At 39.7% G+C, this 25,756-nt stretch overlaps 4 protein-coding genes across 7 annotated transcripts; all 4 read left to right on the plus strand.

Annotated features, from left to right (window-relative positions):
- Nucleotides 1–3,161: 3,161 nt before the first annotated feature.
- On the plus strand, nucleotides 3,162–7,851 carry smpd5 (sphingomyelin phosphodiesterase 5). 2 transcript variants are annotated; one of them, XM_074683067.1, is made up of 8 exons: nucleotides 3,162–3,381; nucleotides 4,312–5,538; nucleotides 5,669–5,744; nucleotides 5,839–5,979; nucleotides 6,110–6,199; nucleotides 6,297–6,360; nucleotides 6,489–6,648; nucleotides 7,545–7,851. In XM_074683067.1, the coding sequence occupies exons 2-8, from the start codon at nucleotides 4,411–4,413 to the stop codon at nucleotides 7,650–7,652; spliced, it is 1,767 nt and encodes a 588-aa protein (XP_074539168.1). In that variant the 5' UTR covers nucleotides 3,162–3,381; nucleotides 4,312–4,410; the 3' UTR covers nucleotides 7,653–7,851. The 2 variants fall into 2 exon arrangements, with proteins under 2 accessions (XP_074539168.1, XP_074539169.1); XM_074683068.1 differs by having other exon boundaries at nucleotides 3,163–3,381; nucleotides 4,634–5,538.
- A 908-nt stretch (nucleotides 7,852–8,759) lies between these two features.
- malsu1 (mitochondrial assembly of ribosomal large subunit 1) lies at nucleotides 8,760–10,549 on the plus strand. Its single transcript, XM_074683993.1, has 4 exons — nucleotides 8,760–9,166; nucleotides 9,692–9,867; nucleotides 9,958–10,039; nucleotides 10,134–10,549. Exons 1-4 carry the CDS (start codon nucleotides 8,863–8,865, stop codon nucleotides 10,286–10,288), a joined length of 717 nt encoding a protein of 238 aa, XP_074540094.1. The 5' UTR covers nucleotides 8,760–8,862; the 3' UTR covers nucleotides 10,289–10,549.
- A 3,288-nt stretch (nucleotides 10,550–13,837) lies between these two features.
- On the plus strand, nucleotides 13,838–15,088 carry LOC141800499 (peptide YY-like). Its single transcript, XM_074683074.1, has 4 exons — nucleotides 13,838–13,910; nucleotides 14,106–14,288; nucleotides 14,386–14,475; nucleotides 14,800–15,088. Exons 1-4 carry the CDS (start codon nucleotides 13,840–13,842, stop codon nucleotides 14,822–14,824), a joined length of 369 nt encoding a protein of 122 aa, XP_074539175.1. The 5' UTR covers nucleotides 13,838–13,839; the 3' UTR covers nucleotides 14,825–15,088.
- Nucleotides 15,089–15,773: 685 nt separating this feature from the next.
- On the plus strand, nucleotides 15,774–25,749 carry LOC141800751 (protein PALS2-like). 3 transcript variants are annotated; one of them, XM_074683512.1, is made up of 14 exons: nucleotides 15,774–16,082; nucleotides 18,233–18,317; nucleotides 18,852–18,975; nucleotides 19,709–19,827; nucleotides 21,194–21,346; nucleotides 21,915–22,064; nucleotides 22,314–22,541; nucleotides 23,098–23,229; nucleotides 23,379–23,481; nucleotides 23,585–23,656; nucleotides 23,746–23,907; nucleotides 23,994–24,196; nucleotides 24,282–24,410; nucleotides 24,501–25,749. In XM_074683512.1, exons 3-14 carry the CDS (start codon nucleotides 18,945–18,947, stop codon nucleotides 24,675–24,677), a joined length of 1,659 nt encoding a protein of 552 aa, XP_074539613.1. In that variant the 5' UTR covers nucleotides 15,774–16,082; nucleotides 18,233–18,317; nucleotides 18,852–18,944; the 3' UTR covers nucleotides 24,678–25,749. The 3 variants fall into 3 exon arrangements, with proteins under 3 accessions (XP_074539613.1, XP_074539615.1, XP_074539614.1); XM_074683513.1 differs by lacking the exon at nucleotides 15,774–16,082 and adding an exon at nucleotides 16,142–16,201; XM_074683514.1 differs by lacking the exon at nucleotides 18,852–18,975.
- The last annotated feature ends 7 nt before the right edge of the window (nucleotides 25,750–25,756 follow it).

The following is a 25,756-nucleotide window of genomic DNA, read 5'->3' on the forward strand; positions in this document are numbered from 1 at the left end:
GTAGGACGTTTTTGTCAAGTGTGGCTCAGCTGTTTGACTGGGAACCTCAAAATGGACCAAATGGAGCAAATAACTTTTATGCAGTCAAAAACTGAGGAACTAGAGCGGGAAAACTATCACCTGAGGTCGTTACTAGGGTTAAGCGGAGAAAGAACGGAGCCGAAAGCCAGGGTTGAGGCACGCGAGGAGTCTCCAGGTATTGCAAGGTTTATCATCTGCCACTAGATGGCAGTCAAATATAAATATTGTAAAGACTCAAGACACTTGCAAATTTAATCAATTGTTTTGCTTTTGTACGGAAAATGAGAACGGCTACATTTTTTTTTCCTTTTATGCACTGTTATCTCTTGATAACGACTTAGTATCTCGATATTACGAGGACTGTTTTCTTGTGATAACATATCTCGTTATCTTGCCACTACAAAGATTTCTTTCCCACAAAAAGTAAAAAAAAAAAAAATGGAATAAGAGAAAAAAAAATAGGAATACAAAATCCGAAATCTTTGGAAAAAAAAAATAGAAATGTAGAAAAATATTCACACAAGAACAAAATAAGAACAAGAATCAGCACTGAATTAGCAGCTGCATAGTAACATGCTATTGCAGATTTTGGTCACAGGGTGGCAATGTTGATTCATGTCAAAGTATACGTTGGGTATTACAAAATGAGAATTTTTTCCTCAAAAAGGTTCCATCAGTGCTTCAGTGCTCAATCTCGGTGTGAAGAGCACTTTAAGAGCCTTCCTCTGAATATGTTATTGTTATCAATAGGTGAATACAGTAAATCTGCTTTTGTGGTTTAGATGGTTGAAATTGCAAAGTTCCTTGGAGAAGACAAAGGCCCAATTGTCATTCTTACCCCTTCCCTTTGGACCTCTGTTTTAAAGCCCAAGGGGAACGTTAAAGTTTGCCTTTCATACCTTATGTAGCTGATGCAGCTCCTGAATGCAGCTTATCCGTCTAAACACTTGTGAAACGCAGCTCACTGCAGTGAAGTCTGTTCCTTCTCCTCAGGATCAGCCCTTTCTCTGAGGCTGAGAGATCTGGTGTATTGCGATGGGTGGAATTCAAAAGTGAATGTAATCATTGTCAGCAGCTGCAATAAAACAGTTGAATTTTGTTTAATAACCACATTTTGAGTTGACTGTTGTGATGCTGTGCTACAAACCGTAATATAAACATGACATATCACACAAATATCAAAGCAATATTAAATGAATATATATAAATATATTTTTTTATTATGCAAGGCTGTTCATGCAGCTCTTGTAGGTTAGAATCAAAAGGAACACAGTATCAATAATTTGTTATCACAAGAAAACCATCTTTGTTATGTTTACATAAAAAGTTGTTGTCACGAGATAGCAGTGCATAAAAAAGAAAAAAGAAATCCATGGCCATTCTCGGTTCCACAGAAGTCATTTCTGCATTTTAAAGTACTAATGTTTCGGGTACTTTTACTACATGAACCATAAATCCATCTTATTTTCTTTAACAGTCACATCTATCATCTATCAATTAAAAACTGAAAAGTGATTAAAAAGGGGGACGTCTTGGGTGCAATATATTGCCTTGTCTAACACCCAACCCCCCACACACACAGTATTAACAAGCATTCAAATTGTAAATATACTATCTTTTAGCTGATAGTCTGGGTCTTCAATGGGTCATGAAGAAGCATTGCTGTTGATCTCAATGTCATACATTACAAACTCCCTATATTATTTTTGAGGAAAAAGGGCACGGCACAGTATCTCATATTCTTGTAAATAAACTTCAGTGTTTGTCATGTTGCATGTCTGTGAATATTCATTGTTCCACAGTCCTCTTGTAATATGAAAAATACTTGGTTGATCTGACTGGTTCCAAAGAGAAAATTAACAGGTGTATAAACTCTGAGTAAAGGTTTGGTGGTGATAAATTAAAAAAGCTGTTGCCTTAATTAAGTATGACAGGTCCTATCTTTAAACCATCTATTCTTTAGTTGTTCAACAGAAATAACTTTGTATGTTTTTTTTTAGTTTGCTCAACTTCTATAAGAACATCCTGCTCTTTAAGTGGAAAGACATTTGAGGAGAGAAACTTCAGGAAAAACTTGCAGCCATCAAGTGTTAAAAGTGAACATCGAACCTCATCTCCCATTGACTTCCAGTCTTTCCTCCTGAGCTCAATGCATACAGACACCAGTGAGAAGATGGAGTCACAAAGCTGCCAGATGGATCTTTCACAGAATATCAAAGGTAATATTTCAGGACATATCACACCTCAAAATTTCAGGGGTAACAAGACTGCTTCCAAAGAGAAACATTAGTTTTTACTTTTTAGTTGCAGATGAAAAAAGGCTCCTGGGAGAGGTTGCCTTCCAGCTGGACAGGAGGATTCTCTCATATGTCTTTCCGGGCCAAAAGAGGCATTATGGTTTCACACTTATCAATATACCTGACAAGATCAGAGAGGTGAGAAAGTACTCAACAGAAAGAGCATGAAATTTGAACTGATTATCAGCCAGATCAAACAAAGCTTGCCATTCACATCACAGGGAAGTAACAAGCCTTTTTCTCTCCTCTTACAGGTCAGCACGCATGCACTAACAGGGAAGGTTGATGAAAGTTACAGACTCTATCTCACTCAAAGGTATACTGACCTCATGGAGGGTTTGGGTCAGCTGGGGTACAGATCAGCTCTTCACCCGTTCTTTACCGAGTTTGTTGTCAACACATTTGGGATCCTGAGAGGGAAGCCTGGCGAACACAGCATGTGCAATAATGCAGACTTTCTAAAGAAGGCTATACTCATTGAAGCGCCTAGCAAGCTTCAAAAGGACCTGCTGATTGTGTACACCTGCCTTTGTGATATGGCTCAGAAGGATCAGAAACCTCTTCTCCTGTGGTAGACACATCCCTTCTGATAGACCATTAAAAGTGAATGTTTCATGAAATCTTACTGGCAAGTTTTCTTTAAAACACAAAAAAACTGCTCGACCCCAAATAAACAGCATAATTGGATGTTACATACTACCATAAAGACATAAAGCAATCAGTGGGGAAATCAGCAACTGGACATTTTTTACTCATATACTTTATCTATCCTACTTGATAAGTCTGTAGGACAGCTCTCACTAGGGCAAACAGGTCGTCACAGGTAAATCACGTGCCCAACGCCATGGCAACGCCTCGTAGGGCGTGGCTAAATGGTGGGACGAGCCGCTGAGAGCAGGGTGGTCGTAGGTCCAAGCAACCACTATAATGTACTGCTTCACTTGTGTCAAGACAACATTTCCTTTGAATATGTGACACATGGATGAATAAACTATACACTTAATACATGGACAGACTGTAGATATGGGCTCATAAAATCGACCGTCCCTGTTTACGTGTCAAGGTAAGACATAAACTGCCACGTTAGCAGAGTGTTTTTAGCTAGCAGGAACAGGTGACAGCTCTTACTTCGGGTAACTGAAATGCAGAAGCATGTATTGGATTTGTGTTTTTTTTAACCATTTGTGATTATAATATAGCTTTGTGTTATACATATCAACGCTAACTGCAACCCTAGTCGGATCAAAGTCTTTCTTTAGCGTTTATACTGCTAGCTTAGCATACCTATTAACAGGCAATAACTTAATTGATGACATCCATCGAACCTACCTGTATGAGTGTCCGCTGAACTAACATTGTGACGCAGAAAGCTCGCGTGATTTTAGCAGAAAACTCAACGTTTGGGTTGATGTACGGACACTACTTTGTTGCTAATGGGATGAAGGGGGTCTGAGACTTCCTGGTTGTATTTTATGAATGGTTTTTTTATGTGTACACAAGTGGATTCGGCGCCTGAATACAACACGCTAAAGCACATTAATTCACACTTGTTTCTGAATTATAACTGACATGTTACTTTGCAATAAAAATAGTTCAGTGCATTTTAAAACACCTTTGGAGTTCATACAAACTGTTATCTGTAGTCTCATACTGACAATGATAAGGAAGACTGCGCAGACGCAGATACAGACTGCTGGATTAAAGGCAGTTCTCATGTTGTTGTCCTCGTCTTCTTAAAAGCCATTTTCATGTGTTGCATCATCTTGCTTTAAGCTCTCATAATGCCCCCTCTACATGATGAGACAGTACTGCAGACTTATCAGTTTAGCCATCAGTTGCTTCATGTTTCTCCACAATGGCATGCATGGGCATGACTTTGACTTGTAGATAAAGCCTGTTAAACCAGAGAGCCCACAGTGCAAATGTTGATACACGTTTGTTTTAAGAGTGAAGCCATGTCATGACTTTTCAATTTATTTTGTGTTTGCCTTAGTGACAAAGAACATAAAGAGACACTGGAATTGGAATGTGGCCAGACCTGATGGACCCAGTGTCTTTCATCCTGATTGATGCATAGACAAGGGGAAGAGGAATGGCCCTGAAAGAGTCTCCATTTCCTAATGAGTTTGTTGCATGCCTGCATGCTGTTGGATGGGCTCTTGTCCTGCCTTGTTTCTGGTGTCTTGATCGTCTCATTGCTGTGTTGAAGGAGACTTCTCTGGAGAAAACCCAGCGAGAGGAGCAAGAATGTTACCTCCGCCCCCTCAAGGTCTTCTTTGGGTTCATTCTCTTCTTCATTCTTTTTCTTGTGACAGCTCCCTTTGCCTTCCTGGGCTTTCTGCTCTGGGCACCCCTGCAGGCTTGCCGCAGGCCCTTTTGCTACCACAGAGAGGTACCCCCTACACTAGAGAGAGCGACACACATGGGCTTTGAGCTGGTTGGAAAGGCTTCCTTTGGTTTTGCCACAGCTAACCTGTGTCTCTTACCTGACAGCCTTGCTCGTTTCAACAACTTGGGGCACACCCAGAACAGAGCAGCAACCATTGGTGAGCTTATTGTGCAGGGTGTATGCAGACCTCATATTCGCATATTTGTTGACTCCCCTAGCAGTTGTGGTACTCTCAGCCCCTCAAACAGCATACTTCCTGCTGCCAACTCATCTACATATGGAGCTACAGATAGGCAGGCACAACCCCCTGTAGGTAGCTATTCAAACTCAGCAGAATGTCATGTTTCAATCCCAAATTCCAAAAATAGTGGTGGTGTGGTTTGTGAACCCTGTAATGATACACAGGAGCCCCCAGCTGAGCCGCCCTCACACCTTTTTAATTCCAATCAGAACTCCAACCAGCAGGGCAGGACAGGACATAGAAGTGCCCCTCGAGCTCTGCTCTCTCAGGGCCTCCGTCAGCAGGGTAATCCACCTTGGGAGGTCTCATCATTGTTTCCAGCCAACGTGGACATCTTGTGCCTTGAGGAAGTGTTTGATAAGAGGGCGGCGAAGAAGCTCACAGAGGCATTGAAACCTGTGTTTGGACACATCCTGTATGATGTTGGTGTTTATGCCTGTCAGCCACCATGCAGCTGTTCCGCTTTCAAGTTCTTCAACAGCGGCCTGTTTGTAGCAAGTCGCTTCCCTGTGCTCGAGGCCCAGTACCACTGGTTTCCCAACAGCCTTGGTGAAGATGCACTAGCCGCTAAAGGCCTCCTTTCTACCAAGGTAAGTTGCTAAATGTCTCATATTGAGTCATCTTCAGTTAAGACACATTTCTTTCTTGTTTCAAACAATTTTGTGCTTTTATTGAACTCTAGCAAAAACGTATTTGATAAGGTTTTTTGAAATTTCTTAGGTGCTAATTGGGAAGAACCAGAAACAGAAGACTGTGGTTGGCTTTTTTAACTGCACACATCTTCATGCACCAGAGGGCAAGTAAAATTTCCTCAGTCTTCTCAAAGTCACCCAGAATTTGCCACATAAAAAAATGACCATTAAGATTTGTTGTAATTTTTTCTTAATCAGGTGAAGGAGAGGTACGCTGTGAACAGCTGAATATGGTAACAAAGTGGATTGGGGATTTTCAAGCAGCAAACAGACACCCTGATGAAGAGGTTGCTTTTGATGTGCTGTGTGGAGATTTTAACTTTGATAACTGCTCACCAGGTATGTTGATTACAAAGATTACATTTTTAAAATGTGCAAGATTTTAATTAAATATTTCACAACATTATCAGTTACTAATGAAGGTATCATGACAAGATTTTCCTCCAATCTTTTTACTTTGCATGTTCAGATGACTGTCTGGAGCAGAATCATCGTTTGTTTGAGGAATACAGAGACCCATGCAGGGCAGGGCCTGGAAAAGAGAAGCCCTGGGTCATAGGTGCATACTTTTTTTAACCATTTCACCTGTCTGTACAACATACATACTGGAAGAGTACTGAAGCTCATACTGTATTTTTACTTGTGAACCTCTGAAGGTACTCTGCTGGAGCAGCCAACTCTGTACAAAGATGACATAAGTACCCCAGAAAAACTGCAAAGGTATACAAAGTTCTGATTTCTGGACCCTCAGAGGCCCTGAACCGCTGCTGCCTATGCTTCTTCTTTTAGTTGGAAAAATGCTGTTTGCTCTTAAACTAGTATTGACCCATTCTGTCTTCTCTGTGTAGAACTCTGGAGACAGAGGAGCTGAGAAAGAAATATATCTCTCCTCCTGTTCCTGCAAAGGGCCGTCCTTTGGTTTACCCCGAGGCTGACCAGCCATGGATAGGACGTCGGATTGATTACATCCTGTACCGTGAAAGCTCCATCTCAAAGCTCTGTAAAACAGTATGTGTCCAGTTGATGTGTCATTCTCCCCTTAGCATTCTCCTTTGTCATTCATTCAGTATCTTCAAAATTACATGTTTCTTTAAGATACCACCAATGATTAATGAAACACTTGCAACTGGAGGTGTGGTCTGACCACAAGTGATGTTGTACTTGAGTCTAGGACCCTAATACAAGACTGACACAAGCCCTGATTTCCAGAATTTGTTGACTCAGAGTAGACCACTCATGACTTGGGCTTTAGCATTGACTGCATTAGGACTTGGAATATGTAGAGGAGGACTCATACTTATTCATTTTTTTGTTTGTTTCTTTAATGGTAAAAGGCCTAAATAACTATTTAGTTTCCTGCAAAGATTGGGACTGCGCTCATTGCATTTACCAGCATATGTGCAAAACTGCTTGAGAAGGTGCCACAAATATGCATTTGTCTCTTTAACATTTTCAGTGGATGCAAGTAACAGCCTTACAACTTTAACAGATTTCTGTCCAGATTTACGCTGAAACGTAAGTCAGAGGCCAAAGATCGCCTTCTTTGACTGTTAATTAAGTTGGTGTTAAGCTTACTGTGGTTTTTGCAGACTCTACCACTGGGTTCAAGATATTTGGGTAAAACTGTAATGAACTGCAAGTGGGCTGCAGAATGTTCACGTTTATTAGACGCCTTAACTGATCCTGCTGCAGCAGAAACAGTGACTGTGTAGATAATGGGAGATTTGACTTTGACTCAGCTTGTATTCTCCTGTGGTGACTGGAAACCTTGATGGACTGAAACACTGTGGATTCAGACTCTAGGTTTGGGGAGCCACAACTCTGTTCACTACCCTCACTGTTCTAAATTGATCAGCATAAAGCATTGGTTTAACCATTGCTCTCTGTTTTTTTCTTCTTTGCAGGACATTGAGGAGGTGACGTTCATTACACAGCTGGCTCGTCTTACAGACCATATTCCTGTGGGGTTGAGACTGAATGTAACTATGGACATGGACCTTGCTGATCAATAAGGGCTGAAATGAACACAGAATCATAAAGGGAACAATGTGTAAAATGCTCTGATCTATTTTGACAGAAAAAAGTTTCTTTAACATACTTGAGTTTGGGATATCCGTGGCAATGTACTGACCAATGAGATGATACCTCAAGCAAAGTTTTATTCCAGTTTTACAATGTTTACAGTTTTATACATAGAGGTATGTTTTGAAAGAGGTATTAATTTGGTAAAATATATTTGTAGGATTTTTTTAATCAACGAAGTTTTCCTACATAAATAAAAAAATAAAGAGTTGATCTTACATCGTGTCGCATCTTTTATTTACTGTTAGTTATACATTTCATAACTTGATAACACAAGTCTTTCAGTTACACAGCTTAAATCCTTTGCCACAAAAATCAACAACCATGGTCATGGTCCAGCCACAGTCCAGTCACAGTATGGTAGGAGAGAGATTGCTAAAGAAATTCCCTGCTGCAACTTGCAAGACACACCTGTGCTGCAATAAAAGCTGCATGAGTGTAGCCAGAGTAAGATTCACTTTTCAGAAGTTGTGCAAAAATGATCCAATGGCCTCTAGTCACCAATTCAAAAATGTGGAGGGAATTTAACAGGAAGGTTGAACAAGATTTTTTTGGGACACCAGAAATAGTTAACCCTTTTAAAAGGGGTGTTGGAGAAACTATGGTGCATAGCTGAGCAACCATACACATATTTTGGACAACAAGGGCATCCTGTGATAAGCGATTTTTGGACCATCAAAGAAGTGTTTAATACTTTAGACGTCAGAAGTTGAAAGCAGCACTACAATGAGCTTAAAACCTGAACAGCCATTGCTATGCTTGTGGTCTGAGAGTTTCCCTGAGATCTATTCAATGGGAAAATACTTAATCACTCCAACTGAGACCACAGGGAGGTGTGATTGTTGCAAGGTGGAACCTTGCCCTGGCTATGCTGATAAATCAATGTGCCTAAAACAAAAAATGAAACACAAGTATGTTTCCTACACCTTTCTTTCCTTTCTGCTGGAGCAATCTGAAATGTGTTTCTAAGTAAACCGTTTGATGCCCATAGGAGGCGCACTTGAGTCATAATAGGATACAATACCAACGAAGAAGCTTTCTGAACCAATCAAAAACCAAGGACGAATTTCGTTTCCTGTATCAGTTGGACTCGTGGATATCATAAAGAAGTGATATTTATCTGTTATATTAGTTAAAATTATGAGTATTATTCATCGATCCAATAAGCTGCTTCTATCGACGTTTAGAAGTAGAGTTTTGCTGGAGCATACCGTTTTCTGTCAAAACTACAGTTCAGTCTCTAATGCTTGTTGTGATAGTCTGTGTCTGCCTCGACGTTTTACACCATGTTTGTCCTCATGTCAACATCATCCATTCAGCCGTCATTTAGTCACGAAAAGATTTTATTCAGAGGTGTGTAGTGAAGATAATTCAAGTAAGAGTACCGGTCTGCTGCAAGAGGAGTCACCTGAGGTAGACAGTGACCACGGAGACCTGAGACAAAGTGAGTGACTCTTTAGTTAGAGTACATAGTGTTGTATTGCATTTTTAATAACGTCTCTGTTTCATTAAAATAAAGATATAGACCTAGATTGTTAAAGCCAGAGTTACCTCCTTTTAGTTAGCCTTTATACAAGAAAAACAGCAATTCTTTACTTTAGAGGAGGAAAGAGTGAAGAAGGCTTTAAACATTGAGTTAATTTCCACAAGCTATATGAAGATTTCTGTTTGACTAACTGCTAAAGATGTAGACTTTGTGAAACATGCTCTTTGTTTTTGACATTTTATAGAGTAAATGATAACCTATTAATAAGAACTATGTCTCCAATCTATGGATAATGAAATCTAAATTGCACCTTAGGCTTCTGTATTCAAAGAGACCATTAACTTTTCTATTCATGTAGGTTTGTGCCATGTAATTTCTCTGTTAAGCATTAAAAGTATTTCAGAAGCTACCATGCACTGAGGCAATATGAGAGGTATGTTTATGTCTCAGAATTGAACAAAATGTGTCACCTTCTTTTTACAGGATCTCCAGAGTCTTTCAGTCTTGATGTGCTGGTGTCTCTGCTCCGTCAAGAAAATGCAATAGATATCTGTGTCATTTACGTACCAGAAGGCATCAAATACACAGAGTACTTCATTGTTGTCAGCGGTGTGTCACCGAGACATCTCCGTGCGATGGCACTTTATGCTATCAAAGTGGTAAGTCTTTATTTTATCTTCCTGTATAGTTAAATAGAGACACGCATAATGAGTGTCTGTGCACTGATGCTTAAGATGATTCTCTTTCAGTACAAGTTTCTGAAGAAAGAAAGCGAGCCAAATGTCAAAGTTGAAGGAAAGAATGCAGAAGACTGGATGTGTATTGACTTTGGTAAGTAGTGCAAGTAACGCCCAAATGAAACAGTTTATGCAAATCTTAGTTGAGCAGCTAGTTTTCTTTACTTTCTGTCTCATTTTTGTCTCAGGCAACATGGTTTGTCACTTCATGCTACCTGAGATCAGGGATGTGTATGAGCTGGAGAAACTGTGGACTCTCCGCAACTATGACGAGCAGCTGAGGAGCATGCCGGCTGAGACATTACCAGAGGACTTCATTTATGATGCTGAGGTCACCAAGTGACATCACAGGACTCATCATCCCTGTGCTCAATGACTTACCTGCATCTTTAGAATTCTTGAGCCAACCTTTTCTCACTTTCTGAGGGGAAATTACAGGAATAGGTATTCAAATAATCAAGCTGAAATTTAAGGGGATGCATCAGTCACAATAGATGCTCTTTATTTGGAATATAACACAATTTAAGTGTTATTTGAATCTATGAAAGGAAACATGCATGTTGTCTTATATTTTATGGTAAAGAAATAAAATATTTTCATATAATTGTTGTCTGAATATTACTAACAAATATGGACTTGTTTTGCGTAAGCAGTTTAGCTCAGCCACACTGATGAATTTTAAATGGTATACATTGACATAGAAATATAGGCAACTAAGCACTTAAACACAAAGATTACCTGCTGAATATTAAAACCAGCCAGTAGTCCAGTGAAGAAAATGTAGAAAGTGTGATACTATAAAATAAGAATAGCTGCTTTTTTAAAAAACAGCACAGAGTAGCTGTACCTTTACCTTGTTATGTTCTATTTATTCATTTATTTTTTCGACGGTTTGAGAATTTAATATACTATTATCAGTAAGGTTGGTGTGAAGATACAATATTGGGTCAATCAAAAATGAAATATCCAAGAAAGTGTTTGAGCTTCTAGGTAAAGTGGTAAAGGTCATTAAAACCTTGCATTTTCTCACTTTGCACCTGAGCTTTACATTCACTGAGCAACACCTTTTCTTAAAGGAAGCTTTAAGAACTTATTTTCCCAAAGAAAAGATCACGTGGGGTCACCCGAACAGACCACTTCATTTTATGCTCTCTGAAAAATCAAACAAGTGAATTGCTCCCTCCAGATTGGCAAGTTGTTTGTCAAAGTGTTAGGCGTGAGATGAATTCACTCTGCACTTATGTGTGCTAAAAGATTGTTTTGTGAATTGGTAACACATGTGGGTGTTCTTCTACACTTTGGGCAAGTCAGAGAGAGCTGCGACAGTCTGTGGAGGGTTTGGTAGAAAACCAACACTGAAGATACCACACCATGTTACAGGCAGGCAGGCACACATACATTTGGACTGTGACATGAAACAAGCGTGTTAACATTTATAAATTTATGTCACGAATAACACCCTTTGAATTATCAAAAACTAGTGTCTTGATGTGATTTAGAGCCTGAGCAAAGTCAGAGTAGCTCAGATAAAACAATAATGCACAAGCACATGTTGTACACCCTCATAATTCCAAAGCAAATGCCCCTTCAGTTACATGGACTTCTTGCATGTCCAGCTGGATGAGGACATTATCTAAATACGAAAAAGTAATGAAGCAGGAGATGCCAACGTGGAGCCTGAGTGTACGGCATATTTCCCCTTTGTGTTGTTTTTACTTGCTGAAACTGTCTGGAAGTAAGGAATGACTCACACTTGCTAGATAATCGTGAGTTTGAAAAGTTTCACATGAGAGAATTTCTTGTACTTCACCTTCTGAATGTCAGTATAATATTTAAAATTTCTGTTTATTGTAAAATACTCAGAAACTGACCACACCCCAAACGCTAACAGCACCATTTGTCAGCTGCATACAAAGAAGACTGCACAAACCTAATAGACTAATAAATCCAATCATTTTCTAAATCTTTGGTTCTTTTGTGTCTCAAACTGTTAAACCAACTGCTTTCCAGTGGAATAGCAAAATGACTCTTGAGTAGGACAAAAGGGAGATATTAGTTCTGTATTTGACTCCAGTGTTGCCATGATGGCTTATGATCTCATTAGCTGCTCAGCCATTTCACCAACTGTGGTGTTGCCTTTTAATGTTGATGGTGTTAATACACTCAGTGGGATTTAGAAAACAGAGCTTCTTGAAACAGCCTCTATGTGATAAGCCATTAGGTATTGTATTTGCATGATCAAGATGAGAAAAAGAAGGGGGTATCTGTGTTTTTTTTTTTACATCGGTGCGAGTCCTGCAGGTGGATCAGCCCTGACTGCAGTCTGTTCCTTGTTAGGTAGCTGGTGTTTATGACAAGTATTACCAGAGAGCCCGTCAACACGATCAGACATGACACTTTAAGGACTCTGTGCTCAACACACCTGGTCCTAATTTGTCAGCAAGTTACTGGGTAGGTTTATATGAATAATTATTCAAGTAAAGCATTATCAAGCACAATAATTTCAAAACTACGGGTGATACTTGGTTCTTTGTGATGTATAACACCAGTGAATATAAAAAAAGGAAGTTCTGTTTTGATATCGCTTCACCTTTCTAGAAATGCTGAGGCATTCTGCAAAACAGATTTGTATTTTCTGGCAACAGGATAGCCTGAAAGTGGTACTTTGATTTATCTGTCTGTTGAAATCGTTGTAATATGTAAACACGTTGAATTTGTAGCGTTAAAGCTATGAATTGTGTGTACTTTGCCTACAAAAGCTGTGCTGTCATTGTGGAACAGAGCTCTTATCAGACTGTCTCAGGAAACAACAGCATCAATCTACTGTCAAATTTCAGAACAGAGTGCTCTTCAAAGAAAATAGATGCCATTAAAGTCATCTTACCATTCAGAGGCTGAAAGCTTTTTGTGCCCTCTATCAACTGGAAGTGAAAATGTGTAAGTTGGAGCAATTTACTGCCTTGTCTTGTATGGTTTGGAGTAACTTGTAGCTGTTTTTTTTCATTGGCACAAATCATTTAAACAATATTTCAAGGCAAATGCATATCAGTGAGAAGTGTTGTGCACGCATGCCGATTAGATACTTGTGAAGCCAACTTGCGAGATAGAAAAAAATAATGGATTTACATTTACGCCATTATCAAATAAATATGGTTCTTCAAATGGCATCTATCATTCAAGCTCAACAAACATTAGATGTAATCAGTATATGAGGTACATCAAGGACCCGCTGGAAGTCTTTTTTCTCAACATGTAAAACAAGTACTGCAGCAACGACACTTTTATTTCAATTTAGCTGGTGTTGGCAAGAAGTGATTTAACTAATTCACTCCAGTCACTACCAGCGTGATAAGTCTCAATAAAACTGATGATGTGTAACTTCTAGGACTAATGACGGTCCATCGTTTTCACATTCAGTCAAAATATATTAGAAATACCCAGATTGTTTAGGGGGAAAACATTTCTGTGTAATGACAAAACAAAAAATCTCATTAATTTTATTGGCTTTAACAATCCATTATTTAACTGCTTTATTGAAAAAAGCAGGATCTATTATAGGAGATAAAATAAAGATGACCCAAACTTGTGTGAATTAATTCTTATGCATTTTTTACTGCAATGCAGCTGTTAGTGCTCTAAAACGAAATTTCCTTTGATAAAATCGGAAAACAATCCCACTGCTGTAAATCACCATCTAATTAATCAGTTTAAATCAGTAACAGCGAATTAATAAAAACTGTTAGGTCCAACATGTTTTAATCTTCACAAAATATCATAACAGAGAAATTCAAAGATTTCTAAACTGAGGAGGCAGTAGAAAATTCTCAGGAGTGTCCTAAAGTGAATGAAACCCCCTCCCTCTCCATCTGACACATGCTGTATAAAACACAGCCAATGCTGGGGATCTTACAGTTCCACTGGACAGACAAGAAACAGACTTCAGCGATATTTTGTTACTTTAAAGTGTAAGTTTTTTTTTATCCTTTTTATTTTAAAGTTACATTTTTTTAAGATAATGCTGGATAGAGAAGCTTTTGCAACAGAATATAATAGAATATTAATCTGATATAGAGTAAAATAATCAGATTTTGACATTATGGCATAACTGCATAACATTTTTTTAGTATGCATTTTGACTAATAGTTCTCCCCATGGTCCAGGTTTCCCTCAAGCTCTGTGATGACGGTGAGCATTGTGGCTCTCTGCCTGCTGGCTTGTATTCACTCTGGCATAAATGCATATCCAGTCAAACCCGCTGGTCCCCGAGAAGGTGCGCCACCCGAGGAACTCGCCAAATATTATGCAGCACTAAGACATTACATCAATCTCATTACAAGACAGAGGTAGGTTCTTTTCATTTCATGCATCAGTGCAGGAAAAAAATGTTATAGCACTAGGAAAGACACTCTAATATGTCAGCATGATTCATTTTATGCATAGATATGGGAAAAGAGACACCCCAGATACTGTGTTCTCAGATGTGTTGCGAAGGAAGAGCACAGAGAACATTCCAGGATCAGACTATATCAGGTAAAATGTTTTCAAAATCATTTTTTTAAACTTAGTGCTGTACACCTTATGAATGATTTGCAAAAGAAAGCTTGGAAAACTTGCTTACAATCTTTAACCACAACAGTCGGCATATGATCAATCATGTTTTATTGCCACTGATTATCTTCTAGGCGTGTTAGTTTTATTTCAGCACATGGGATTGCTTTTTGGGTTTTGTTAAATTGTAAGTGTGATGTTAAATTGAGTGTGATTAAAGTTTTCATTTTTGTACATATTGCCCTTTGATGTGAGTTTGTACTGGGAAACAAGAGTAAATTTCTCATGTGACTTCCTTTTTTGTAGGTATGATGGACTGCCACTGTGGTGATGCCACTGGAGCTGTCTTTCCCAGATTGACTTTTACACAGGTGTTGCCAAGTCTGTAACTTACATGGAATGAACTTGTATTGCATGGAATAAAATTTCTGTAATGCAAACACTTATGTCTGATGTACACATTCTTAAAAAGTAATATAAATTTTCTTTACATGTATGATTTTCATTAAATGGTCTACACAGTAGCATGGACATAGTTGATGGAGCATGATAATCAGTGCCTTTCACTCCACTCATGGCGTTACAGTGCTCTCTACTGGTGAGCAGGCAACATTTAAAGACTTTTCAAGTGGAAAATATTGACAGTTTTAATTGATGTTTTAACCTATCATCCATGCAGCAGACAGTAAAATAAAGAATTAATTGAAAGCTATATAATAAGGTTGTATCAATATTTTATATATAACCGGCTGAAGTGTACCTACAGCCTGCCTGAACAGATTACCAGTTTAATCCTATCAACTGATCTGGATACATTAAAAGCAAATCACGCAACACTGAGAATTTGGTAAACTCTATCAGGATTCTTGGTCCAGAGTAAAAACTATTACTATGTTTACTTACAGTCAAAATAAAGATGCCTCAGCAGCTGAGGGATGTTGCGGGTAAAAAAAAAAAAGACAGATGCAGGTATTAGGTGTCACTGGTTTCATTTATAATAGCAGGATCAGCATTAGATCCTCCCTATAGGGTAAGTTTTTTGTACGATTTTGTCCTTATGTAATTAGAGACAAATTATATCTTTACTATATTATATTATATGACATAAATCTGTTTACGCGATGTAGACTAAAATGACTATACAGACTGAGAAAATAGTAACTTAACTTTAGTCGTCCATATAACACACTTCTCAACTTTAGAATTACAAGTATAAGGTTTCCATAAATAGAAAAATTTGAGCTTATACCGCACTGATGCAAAAGTAGAACTAGGGCATTTTACATTGCTGTTTGGGGGTCATTTGGTTTATAAGGGAAACTGTTAGATGAAACTATCGGAGCGTGAAATTACATTACAATCCACGGGTGGGTTATGTAGGACTGCACTGATATACATGTAACTTGAAAGGCAGTGGATATCATTAGCATAACACTGTGTGTTTGGACGAGGAACTGAGGGGAAGGGGCGCAGGCAGGCACATTGGAAATGCTCTGAGAAGTTTCTATTGCGCAAGTGATATGCGAATTAGACATATTTCAAATGAGGGCAACAATGGAAGCGTGACTGGATGCTATCACTGATAACAGGTAAAGGATCATTCATTCATCTTAACTGACACTAACGCTGTGGTCCCGTCACAGGACTCTTTACTTTTCTGTTTTATCAGCTAGCCTTAGCTAGCCCGCCGCGGCCACATTATACTACCGTAAGCTAATAACTTTGACTATCAGTTAGTTGTTCCTCACTTCTTTTCACACGTGATGACAGCAACGCTCTGTGATGGTTGTGTCAGGTTACTACCTTCGTTTTTAGGTTTTGTTAGCCGTGTTTGACTGACTGACGTTTACCGTTACAGTGAAAGTGAGAGCGCACGGGGCAACATTTGCTAGCAGTAATTAGCATTGCTAACTTGCGTGCGAATGGAATAGAAGCTAGAAATTAATTTTACCAATTTGGCACCGAATAGAAACAAGTGGCATCAACCCTGGTGATGACTGCACAGTATGTGGTTGCAGTTTAAAACATCTTATATATTTTTTATCGCCGTGTACCGACGCGTTTAGTGTTTACCGAAGCTAATAATACACCAATGGCTAGTGATCAATTTTAGCCACACGTGCCCGGTGCGCGTGTACTCTGACAGCCGATTACAGCCATACCACTTTTATAATATTTTAGTTACGAATTGGTCACGTAGGGCCATAGACTGTATGTGTAGGGCTGATACTTAAAAACGTATTTACCAACATGAGTACCTGGCTTTTCACTTCCCACCTGGCTGTTCCTCGTGCGTTTGAGGGAAGACTGTAGGCGGTGTAACTGTCCCAAGAACTGCTTTTTCACTATGTCACACAATTAAAGACAAGCTAATACAGGGACTGTAAATGAGCAAAAAATGTGTACATTTCTCGGAAAACCAGAGGAATGTATTTTTGTAAGGTATCAGAATTTTCCAGCTCTCACAGTCGGGCACTCAGGTCCACACACATTGCTCTGTTGTGAAACTGTACTGTTTCATTCCAGACCTTTTCCTTCACTCATGTCTAATATGGTTCAGGCCCTGCTGTTGCCCGGCATCAAATTCTTCAGAGTATAAACCTGTAACTCCATTCAAATTAATAACTTCACAGTGTCACTTTCTAAACAGCCTTGACAAGTGTGACATTTCATAACAAAAGTCTCTCATTGATTATTAACTGTTAACAAAAAGTGGTGGGACTTGATTTAAACGTCTAATTAGAGGTTTTGTAATGATAATAAAGTAAGGAAAACAATTGCAATTCATTCCTTTTAATCGCATATCATTATTTGGCACAAGAAGCAACATCGTTTAATTCAAATAGATTTTGGTGGAGGACTGAATCAGAATAATAGACATAGACACGTTTTGACATCAAAATTATGTTCAATGTGTTGATAAAATGCAGTGCAATTGGAAGAACAATTCTTCATTCTGAGTGAACAATGGTTGCAAGACACGGCCAATAAATTCATATTTTTAAGGACTTTTTGTAAACTTCAGTGTGGGTTGGTAACACTGTCTGCTTGTACCTGGACTAGCACCAGTAACTGTACTTGCGCCAACCATAAACAGTCAAAACAATGTCCTTATCCACAATACGAGTGGGATTTTTTTTTAGTGAAAATTTTAGTCCACTGGCAGTCTCCTTAGTTGTGTACTTTGTTTTGTTCTCTTTTGTGTGCTCTGCCGTGTTGTGTGTTGTATACAATGTTTTATACACTGTATATCATATACTCTGTTGTATACTCCGAAATATTGTTTGTGTTTTCCTCACATTCACATTACTAACTTTCCACTTTGAGCATCGCCATGATGAGCATGCCAGGACATGTTATTTGTTTTCAGGAGTGTAACATAAAACTGTAATATAATGTTTTTTTTTCTTTTTAATGTGACATTGTATTTGTAGTTAATTAATCATAGTTAATGTGTTATAGTTCCAGCTCTTACATTAATATTTATGGAATGAGACAATATTGGTTAATAATTTATCCAACATATGTATCTGTTAAGCTGTAGATAATTTCCAGCGTAGATGACAAAAAAAATAAGAATTGCCAAAAAACTTTGTAACAGTAAAGTAATTTTTATCAACCTCTGTAATCTGTCGTCAAGGGTTAAGAGGGACTTATTTACCTGTATGAGCTGCTATTATCATTACCTGGGACTGGTCTGGAGAATGATATGGCTTTCCCTTTTATCTCCCCTGTTCAGCCCTGAGGTACCAGATGAGTGTTTAGAAGAACACGTGGGGCTTTGTGTCATAGTGCTGCATTGATGATTTGAACACAGTTTGTGGGTGAGTCTTTGCCATTCTTGTTGCTTTATCCTCTGTATGGTTAACTGCATTTTCCCCATCTTTGTTGAAACTGTGTGGATAGAGCACAGCGCTTTATTTATCAGCCTTATACAGTTCGCTGTCTACATTCCAGCGGGGCTGCCTACTCTCAAAAATACTTTTATTTGTCTACCCACCCACTAAGGCTTTTGTGGGACTGTTTTTGACTAACTGTTTGCAAATCATGTTTGTACAGAGTCCCCAAGGGCCTCCCAGTGTGTGGCTGGCACAACCTTTAGCCAGAAAGATGGGAGACCAATCCTTTGTAACTCAATGGCCCTCTTTGTCATCCCCTCATTTCACAAGAGCCCTCTGTCCTAATGTGCACATAAAACCTCAAGACAAACAAATGTTTTCTGTGCTAATTCTGTGCTGTATTTTTTGTTCATAAATGTCAGTTCAGTTAAACATGTAACTTATAAACCTTGTTTGCTCAGTGATCCTAGAATGCAGTGACTCATATACCGACCTAAGTTGGTTCTCTATTCTCCCCAGCCCTCCAGTTGCTCTGGTTTTTGTAAGCGGGCAGTTGGGCGGCTTTTGACTGAGTTTAGAGAGTTTCACCGCCCTGAGCTGAGGAGTAAAAACATGACTGTAGCCAATGCAAAGTCTGGCACAGGTAAGCTGTCAGAGATGAAGTCCTAACCAATGCCACAGAGTTGTTGTAACAATGTTACCAGTCATTTGACATTTGTTGTTCCATTAACATTTGAGCAGTCCAGTTCCCACCACCCAGAAATAGTTGTGTGGGTGTGTTTACTGCTGTCACTCTTTTGGCTTTCAGAGTGATTGAATTATTTCTGTGAATCATGTTGTTCCATCAGAAATGTGTCATCTGTTTCTGGGAGAAACAGCCTGTCATGCTTCATCCCCTGAAGAACAAAATTCAAAGCATAATGAATCCATCTTACTGAAGAGATCAATAATGGAATACCCAGCAAAAGATTTTGTAATTTGAATTATTTTCTTTTGGGCTCACTGATTGATCGAACTGTTTGCCAGATTTGTCCGGGTGTTTGGCTTCAGCAACTTCACAAACAAGATCTGTTGGTAGAACAATTCCCTTGTGCCTCTCTGTGCTTGTTGCAATGGAAATAAGGGATGCTCTCTGTGAATTGGACCATTGATTGACTCTCTCCTTACTTTTCTTTCCTTGTAAGCTCCCATTATTATCACATTGTTTGGTTTTTCTTTTTTCATTGGTCTTCCCTTTGGCTCAGAGTTTAAATCACTTGAACCGTGGCTTTTGGTTTTTATCATTGCTAACATTTCTTCCCTCCATTGCAAAAATGATGATTCATCAGGTCAAAAGATGAAATGAGAGTGATTGATGTAAATATTTTACCCCTCAGCCATGCAGCAGGTACTGGACAACCTGAAAGACCTGCCGTCAGGCACAGGAGCCAAAGATATTGACCTCATCTTCCTCAGAGGCATCATGGAGAGCCCCATCGTCCGCTCCCTCGCTAAGGTAACACGCTCATTTTACCAGAAAGTATAGTGTAGTATACAGTCAGCAGATACACAGAGACACACACTCACACACAGAGACAGACGCAGAGTAGTAATCTCGTAAGCTGGTCATCGGCCTCCTGCCACAGTTGAAAGGAGGAACGACTGAGCCTGTGGAATTGAAGGTGTAATAAGAGTCACATGCCACTACTTTTCCAAGAAGAAGGCTAACTCTTCCTCACTTAAACCATGAGGCTCAGCATGTTTCAGCCAGTGGGAGATAAATGGGATGTGTGCTTATCTGACAGCATGTGGAGAAACCGAGGCGGATTGCTGTCTTTGATATGCCTCCCCATTTTGTCAGCTTTTTTTAAATGTGCCTAATATTTGGACAGGGGGGCTGAAATTTCCTACACTTGAAGGAAACGGAGAATAGAGAATCAAGTAAAGGATTTGCTCTGGTCATGGTGATACAGTGAATCTAATCTAGTTTTTAGTTGTATTTGTGATGTTCAAATGATGGCTTATAAAAGTGGAATGTCTTTTTTAGGCTTGAGAAGATAGCAAGCATTCCTTTTAACACATGATGCATTATAGACAATGGCTTGGGCAGCAGAAAGATCTCAGAAAAAGCAGGCTCTTGTCCTCATTTCCAGCAAGCAGAGCGGTGCTTGCTTTGGTTCTTACTTTTTCTCCAGCTCGATGACCTGGTACAAAGTAATTTGAAATAGAACAGCCCATATTTTTACATAGAATTCTTTCAGAACTTTCCACATAAAGTTCACAGAATGATTTATTAGTAGGTTCTCATTCTGTTGTTTAACTTGCTGTGTTTAGTTTAACAACAGAACCTGAAAATATCCAGTGCTACTTCAGACTAAAGGGAATAACAAACAGTATTTTTTCCTGAGCAATAAAACCAAGCCCAGAGAAGAATTGTTAGTTCCTAAAATTAAGAGCAACACAGCGCAAGAGAGAGAAGAGAAACGAGTATTGTCTCTGTGAAGATTAACTCTGAGGTACAATAAATGAGCATGTTGTTGTTTTTGTGCCCTGTCCTGTTATGTTTCCTCTCATCCAGTCACCTCTCCCTCACTAAAGTCAACTGTGTGCTCAGTGTAGCTGGTTTAGGAACTCGCACCGTAATACATTTGTTGATATTTTGAGTTGTCAACAAAATGGGAAAATACCATCTGATGTTATAGCCAGAAAGACAAAGGCACAAGATCAACAAATAAAATAGATGGGCTTAATATGGATGTTTATTTTTGCACACTGTTATGTCTGGAAACCAAGAGAACGGAAAAGTCAGAAGTTTGTCAAAATATAACACCTTGAAAAACTAAAGTGGCAGTTTTTAATTGTGTACCCATGTGTTTGTGCAGGCTCATGAGCGTCTTGAAGAAGTGAAGCTTCAGGCTGTGCGGGACGATAATGTTCAGCTGGTCACAGAGATCCTGGATTCCCTCAACAACATGCCACAAAAGGATGCTGCCTCTGCAGAGCTTGCCAAAATTCTACAGGAGCCTCACTTTAAGGTATCTTGGACACCAACCCAGCTGAAGAGACCAGATTTATTAAATAGATTTTCTAGTTTTCCACTCGTCAGCTGGGAATGGACATCAGAGCTTTCTACTGTAACCAGGCGTAATAATCTATGAAGCTCAGGAGGTCAGGCAGCTCTTGTCGCCCTGTGTATTCTCGACCACTTGCATACAACAGCATTGGGGGAAGGGGTGTATTTGCTTTGGCCAATAGCAGGCTGAGTTATGTGGGTAAAGTCAGGGAGAGAGTACTGTGTCAACTTGCGTTAAAGTAAATCTCAACATTTGCTGATGCAGTTTGAAGTCTGACTAATGCTAATTCTTTGTTGTGGCTCCAAGGGTAAGAAAAAGACCATCTTATCTTCTAAAATGTATCTGTTAGCTATTTGTCAATGCAGCTAGAAGGTGTCTTCTTACAGTAATGGGATTCACTCTTTTAGGTCTAAGTATGACAGCTTTTCTGAAAAAGGAATTGGAAATGTACTGTACCGTGTCTCAAACTGTGAAACACGCTTTGTCTGATTTCTGTCTGTATTTCTTGCTGTTCCTCTGTTTTCTGCAGTCTTTGATAGAGGCTCATGACAAAGTAGCTGCTAAGTGCTATGAAATGCCCCACGCTGCGGTGAACAGTGATGCCTCATTGAAGAGCTCCCTCATGCCAGCTGATGCTGTCAGGATGATTGGCATCCAGAAGAAAGCTGGGGAGCCACTGGTGAGTTAAGCAGTCGTTTACTTCAACCCTACAGGAGTAAAATAATGCTCTGATTAAACAGGACTTGAAACAATTTACAAAAAACTTTAACAGTTCAGTCTGAACAACCATCTGTGTGACTCAGTGTTACTCAGTGGCACGACATGAATTACATCTTGCAAGACAGCCACACCACCAACCCATAAAATAGATTGATTTGATTTACGAAGTGCAGATTTATGTTACTGAACCACGCTTACTCTTCTTCAGGGGGTGACGTTCCGTGTAGAGCAGGGAGAGATGGTGATTGCAAGGATCCTGCACGGCAGCTCGATTGACAGGCAAGGCATGCTGCACACAGGGGACATAATCTGCGAGGTGAACGGTCGTGAGGTCGGTAGCAACCCCAATGAACTCCAGGAGCTTCTGAGGGGCTGCAGCGGGAGTGTCACTCTCAAGGTCCTACCAAGCTACAGGGACACACCAGCACCTCCACGGGTAGGGGAAAGGGAGGATACTTTCCTGTGGAATGTGAACTTATTTGAACTTTGATGAAATCTTGAAATCAGGATTTATATGATGTGTTCATGTGTAAGCTCCACTGAGCCATGTGCACAAGGCTGTTTGGAGTCATACTGTACCAGTCAGGGATTGGACGAGAGCTTCCTGACCTGGGTGATCTCAGAATGCCAGGCTTCTGAAAATTGAGCTCAAAGAAGGACTATAAATAACACTTCTCGCTTTAACTGGGACATACACCACTATTCACTGGAGCACCCCCTCTCCTTCTTACAGTAACAGGCACACACAGCAGCTGACGCTGAAGAGCAGCATGTAAGGTTATGTCAGACCCTGACCTTTGTGCTGGCAGTGATTCAATGATCTCTCTTGATTGTTTGGTTTTCTGCTTGTTGGGTTTCAGTAGTTAGATGTGAAATCTGCTTAGAGTGAAGATAATGCACTGATTCCCATTCAGAGGGTCTGTCGATAAGTTTGTTAGATTGTTTTGTTACAAAAATCTCTCCTGAATTTTTGTTTACATCCGCTGTTGTAGATTTATCTGAAGCCACACTTCAACTATAATCCAGCCACAGACAACTTGATCCCCTGTAAGGATGCAGGTTTGACCTTTTCCAAGGGAGACATCCTTCATGTAGTTAACAAGGAGGACCCCAACTGGTGGCAGGTGAGTTGGCAGATCAGCTGCAGTGAAGCCAAATCTGCTTTAACTAGATTGAGAGAGAAAGATGTAAAGATTTCTCTTACAAATGCCTTGATGTTTTATTTACTGTGTGTTTTTAATGTTTCATTGGTATATTTCTATTACTCTGACAGGCATGCAAGGTTGTTGGTGGAGCCACTGGTCTCATCCCCAGCCAGTTTTTGGAGGAGAAGAGGAAAGCTTTTGTGAGAAAAGACTGGGATATTCCTGGTACAGGTCTGTACAAACATCAGCTCGAGCAGCTTCTCTTGTCCAGTCAGGAAAAAAGCTTTCTCACAGCACCACCTCCTGGTTGTTTTACATTTTGAATTTGTCGCAGGAATGCTCTGTGGGACTCGAACCACCAAGAAAAAGAAGAAAAAAATGATGTATCTCACCTCCAAGAATGCAGGTGTGTCTCCATGCAAAGATTTACTGTTGATTTCTAAATCTGTTGATGATTTTATGGTTTTCTTAAAGCTTGTGTGTTGCCCTGAACAGAATTTGATCGCTATGAGCTGCAGATCTACGAGGAAGTGGCTAAGATGCCGCCTTTTCAGAGGAAAACGTTGATTCTAATTGGAGCCCAAGGAGTTGGGAGGCGGAGCCTTAAGAACAGACTTATTGTCATGAACCCTCTGCGTTATGGAACCACTGTACCCTGTAAGTGTGTTACACACAGCAGGTATTCACATCACAACAAGTAGATATCCTTCCTGGTAAAATGAGACATTTTTCCTCTCCTCCAGTCACGTCTCGCCCTCCGAGGGAAGAGGAGAGAGACGGACAGAACTACTGCTTTGTGACGCGAGAAGTGATGGAGAAAGATATCAAGGAGAGCCGTTACCTGGAACATGGGGAGTATGACGGCAACCTTTATGGTACCAAAATTGACTCCATCCATGAAGTGGTGGACGCGGGTCGAACCTGCATACTGGACGTTAACCCTCAGGTGACACCTCACGGCACATGCTCTCAATGTGTAGATGTTACATTTGCTCCCACGCTTAAGTTGTGATGTTTACTTCTCTCCTTAGGCTCTAAAAGTGTTGAAGACTGCTGAGTTTATGCCATTTGTAGTGTTTATTGCTGCCCCTGAGCTGGACACCCTAAGGGCTATGCACAAAGCTGTGGTTGATGCTGGACTTACTACCAAACTACTCACAGTAAGTGTTTAGATTCACAGCTCAGATGGACATCACTCATGAATGATTGTGGCTTTTATCAATGATGGGCTGAATCTCTGTCTGAAACAGGAGAATGATTTGAAGAAGACTGTGGATGAGAGCGCCAGGATCCGCCGGGCATACAGCCACTACTTTGACCTCACCATTGTCAATGACAATCTGGACAAGGCCTTTGACACGCTACAGGAGGCGGTGGAGCGGTTATTCATAGAGCCACAGTGGGTTCCAGTCAGCTGGGTCTACTGATGTTTTACCTCCCACTGGACCGACACAGACGCCCAAGTCCCCAGCCTGAAGGGAGGATTCAACACTGTACTTAACATGCGGACAAAGTGTCGGACTTCAGCCCTGTGTGAATTCAGGTCTTGCACAAAACTGCATTGAAGCTAAGTCACCTTGATCTGAATTGCCAGATTCTTTTAAAGCACACTATGCAACACACAACACACAGGAAGTGTACTTATTTATTGGCAAGGTATTTTTTTAAAGAGTAGGTTCTATTCATGTGGATTAGAAAAAAAATACAGGTCTCTGTATCCGTTCATCTTAAAGAAAATGCAATTTTTGTCATGTCCTGTTTTAATTTTCGATCTGTTTGTGAGATAGGTAAAGTATATTTATTCTATGAGGAGGGCTTGCTCATTGAAAAGATCAATACCTCAGTGTCATGGTTTACAGTGAATATGTCTCCAGTAATTCACCTCAGTGTGTCTCATGTACGAGCTTTCATTTCAAAATACAAACTCATTCATTTAGAGTAGTTTCAAAACATTGAGTCCTTGTGTCTCTTCAGGGTTCACTGATGCTCCGGAGTCTTCATAGTTCAACCACACACACGTGAAATGGCCAGTTTCAGGTTGATGGCGCATAGAAGTACAAGTAACACTGTAGTGTTAACCCATTATTCCTCTCTCACTTAAGCACAAAACATTACATTAACTATGTTTGTCAGACATTAGAAGAATCATGTGTGTTTCTGACTGTTCGACCCATCGTGGTGCTTTGTTTATTTGGAAAACAGAAAACTTTCCACAGGACTCTTGAACAGGGTACTGCATCTCAGTGAACCATCCCTTTTTGATGTGACATAACTAAAACTTACTTGTTTTAGACAGTTTATATGGACTAATAAAGTTATATTTTACAAGATGTTAGTAAAAGTGTATTTTCAAATCTCAAATAAACTATTTGTGTTTTCTAATGTTGAATTCTTCTGTGTTAGTATGGGTTGAAAAATTTGACAAACATGTCGCATTACCAAAATTAATAACAACCTTTTAAAATACTGTGTTTTATTTTTTGAACCATTGACACAAACTTACATA

This window comes from Halichoeres trimaculatus, unplaced genomic scaffold (genome assembly GCF_033239565.1).
Source record: "Halichoeres trimaculatus isolate MK-OKI-2021-1 unplaced genomic scaffold, fHalTri1.1 fHalTri1_scaffold_12, whole genome shotgun sequence".
In the NCBI taxonomy this organism is placed as follows: Eukaryota; Metazoa; Chordata; class Actinopteri; order Labriformes; family Labridae; genus Halichoeres; species Halichoeres trimaculatus.

What these genes read in the sequence shown, in the direction of transcription:
- smpd5 (XM_074683067.1), top strand. Translation starts at nt 4,411, where the DNA reads ATGGCCCTGAAAGAGTCTCCATTTCCTAATGAGTTTGTTGCATGCCTG. An exon ending in CTTTGATAACTGCTCACCAG is followed by an intron (nt 5,980 to 6,109) that starts GTATGTTGATTA and finishes TTGCATGTTCAG; the next exon opens with ATGACTGTCTGGAGCAGAAT. An exon ending in AGAGAAGCCCTGGGTCATAG is followed by an intron (nt 6,200 to 6,296) that starts GTGCATACTTTT and finishes GAACCTCTGAAG; the next exon opens with GTACTCTGCTGGAGCAGCCA.
- malsu1 (XM_074683993.1), top strand. Translation starts at nt 8,863, where the DNA reads ATGAGTATTATTCATCGATCCAATAAGCTGCTTCTATCGACGTTTAGA. An exon ending in CCACGGAGACCTGAGACAAA is followed by an intron (nt 9,167 to 9,691) that starts GTGAGTGACTCT and finishes TTCTTTTTACAG; the next exon opens with GATCTCCAGAGTCTTTCAGT. An exon ending in CACTTTATGCTATCAAAGTG is followed by an intron (nt 9,868 to 9,957) that starts GTAAGTCTTTAT and finishes ATTCTCTTTCAG; the next exon opens with TACAAGTTTCTGAAGAAAGA.
- LOC141800499 (XM_074683074.1), top strand. Translation starts at nt 13,840, where the DNA reads ATGCTGGGGATCTTACAGTTCCACTGGACAGACAAGAAACAGACTTCA. An exon ending in AATCTCATTACAAGACAGAG is followed by an intron (nt 14,289 to 14,385) that starts GTAGGTTCTTTT and finishes TTTTATGCATAG; the next exon opens with ATATGGGAAAAGAGACACCC. An exon ending in CCAGGATCAGACTATATCAG is followed by an intron (nt 14,476 to 14,799) that starts GTAAAATGTTTT and finishes CCTTTTTTGTAG; the next exon opens with GTATGATGGACTGCCACTGT.
- LOC141800751 (XM_074683512.1), top strand. Translation starts at nt 18,945, where the DNA reads ATGACTGTAGCCAATGCAAAGTCTGGCACAG. An exon ending in AGGACCCCAACTGGTGGCAG is followed by an intron (nt 23,230 to 23,378) that starts GTGAGTTGGCAG and finishes TTACTCTGACAG; the next exon opens with GCATGCAAGGTTGTTGGTGG. An exon ending in TTACTACCAAACTACTCACA is followed by an intron (nt 24,411 to 24,500) that starts GTAAGTGTTTAG and finishes TGTCTGAAACAG; the next exon opens with GAGAATGATTTGAAGAAGAC.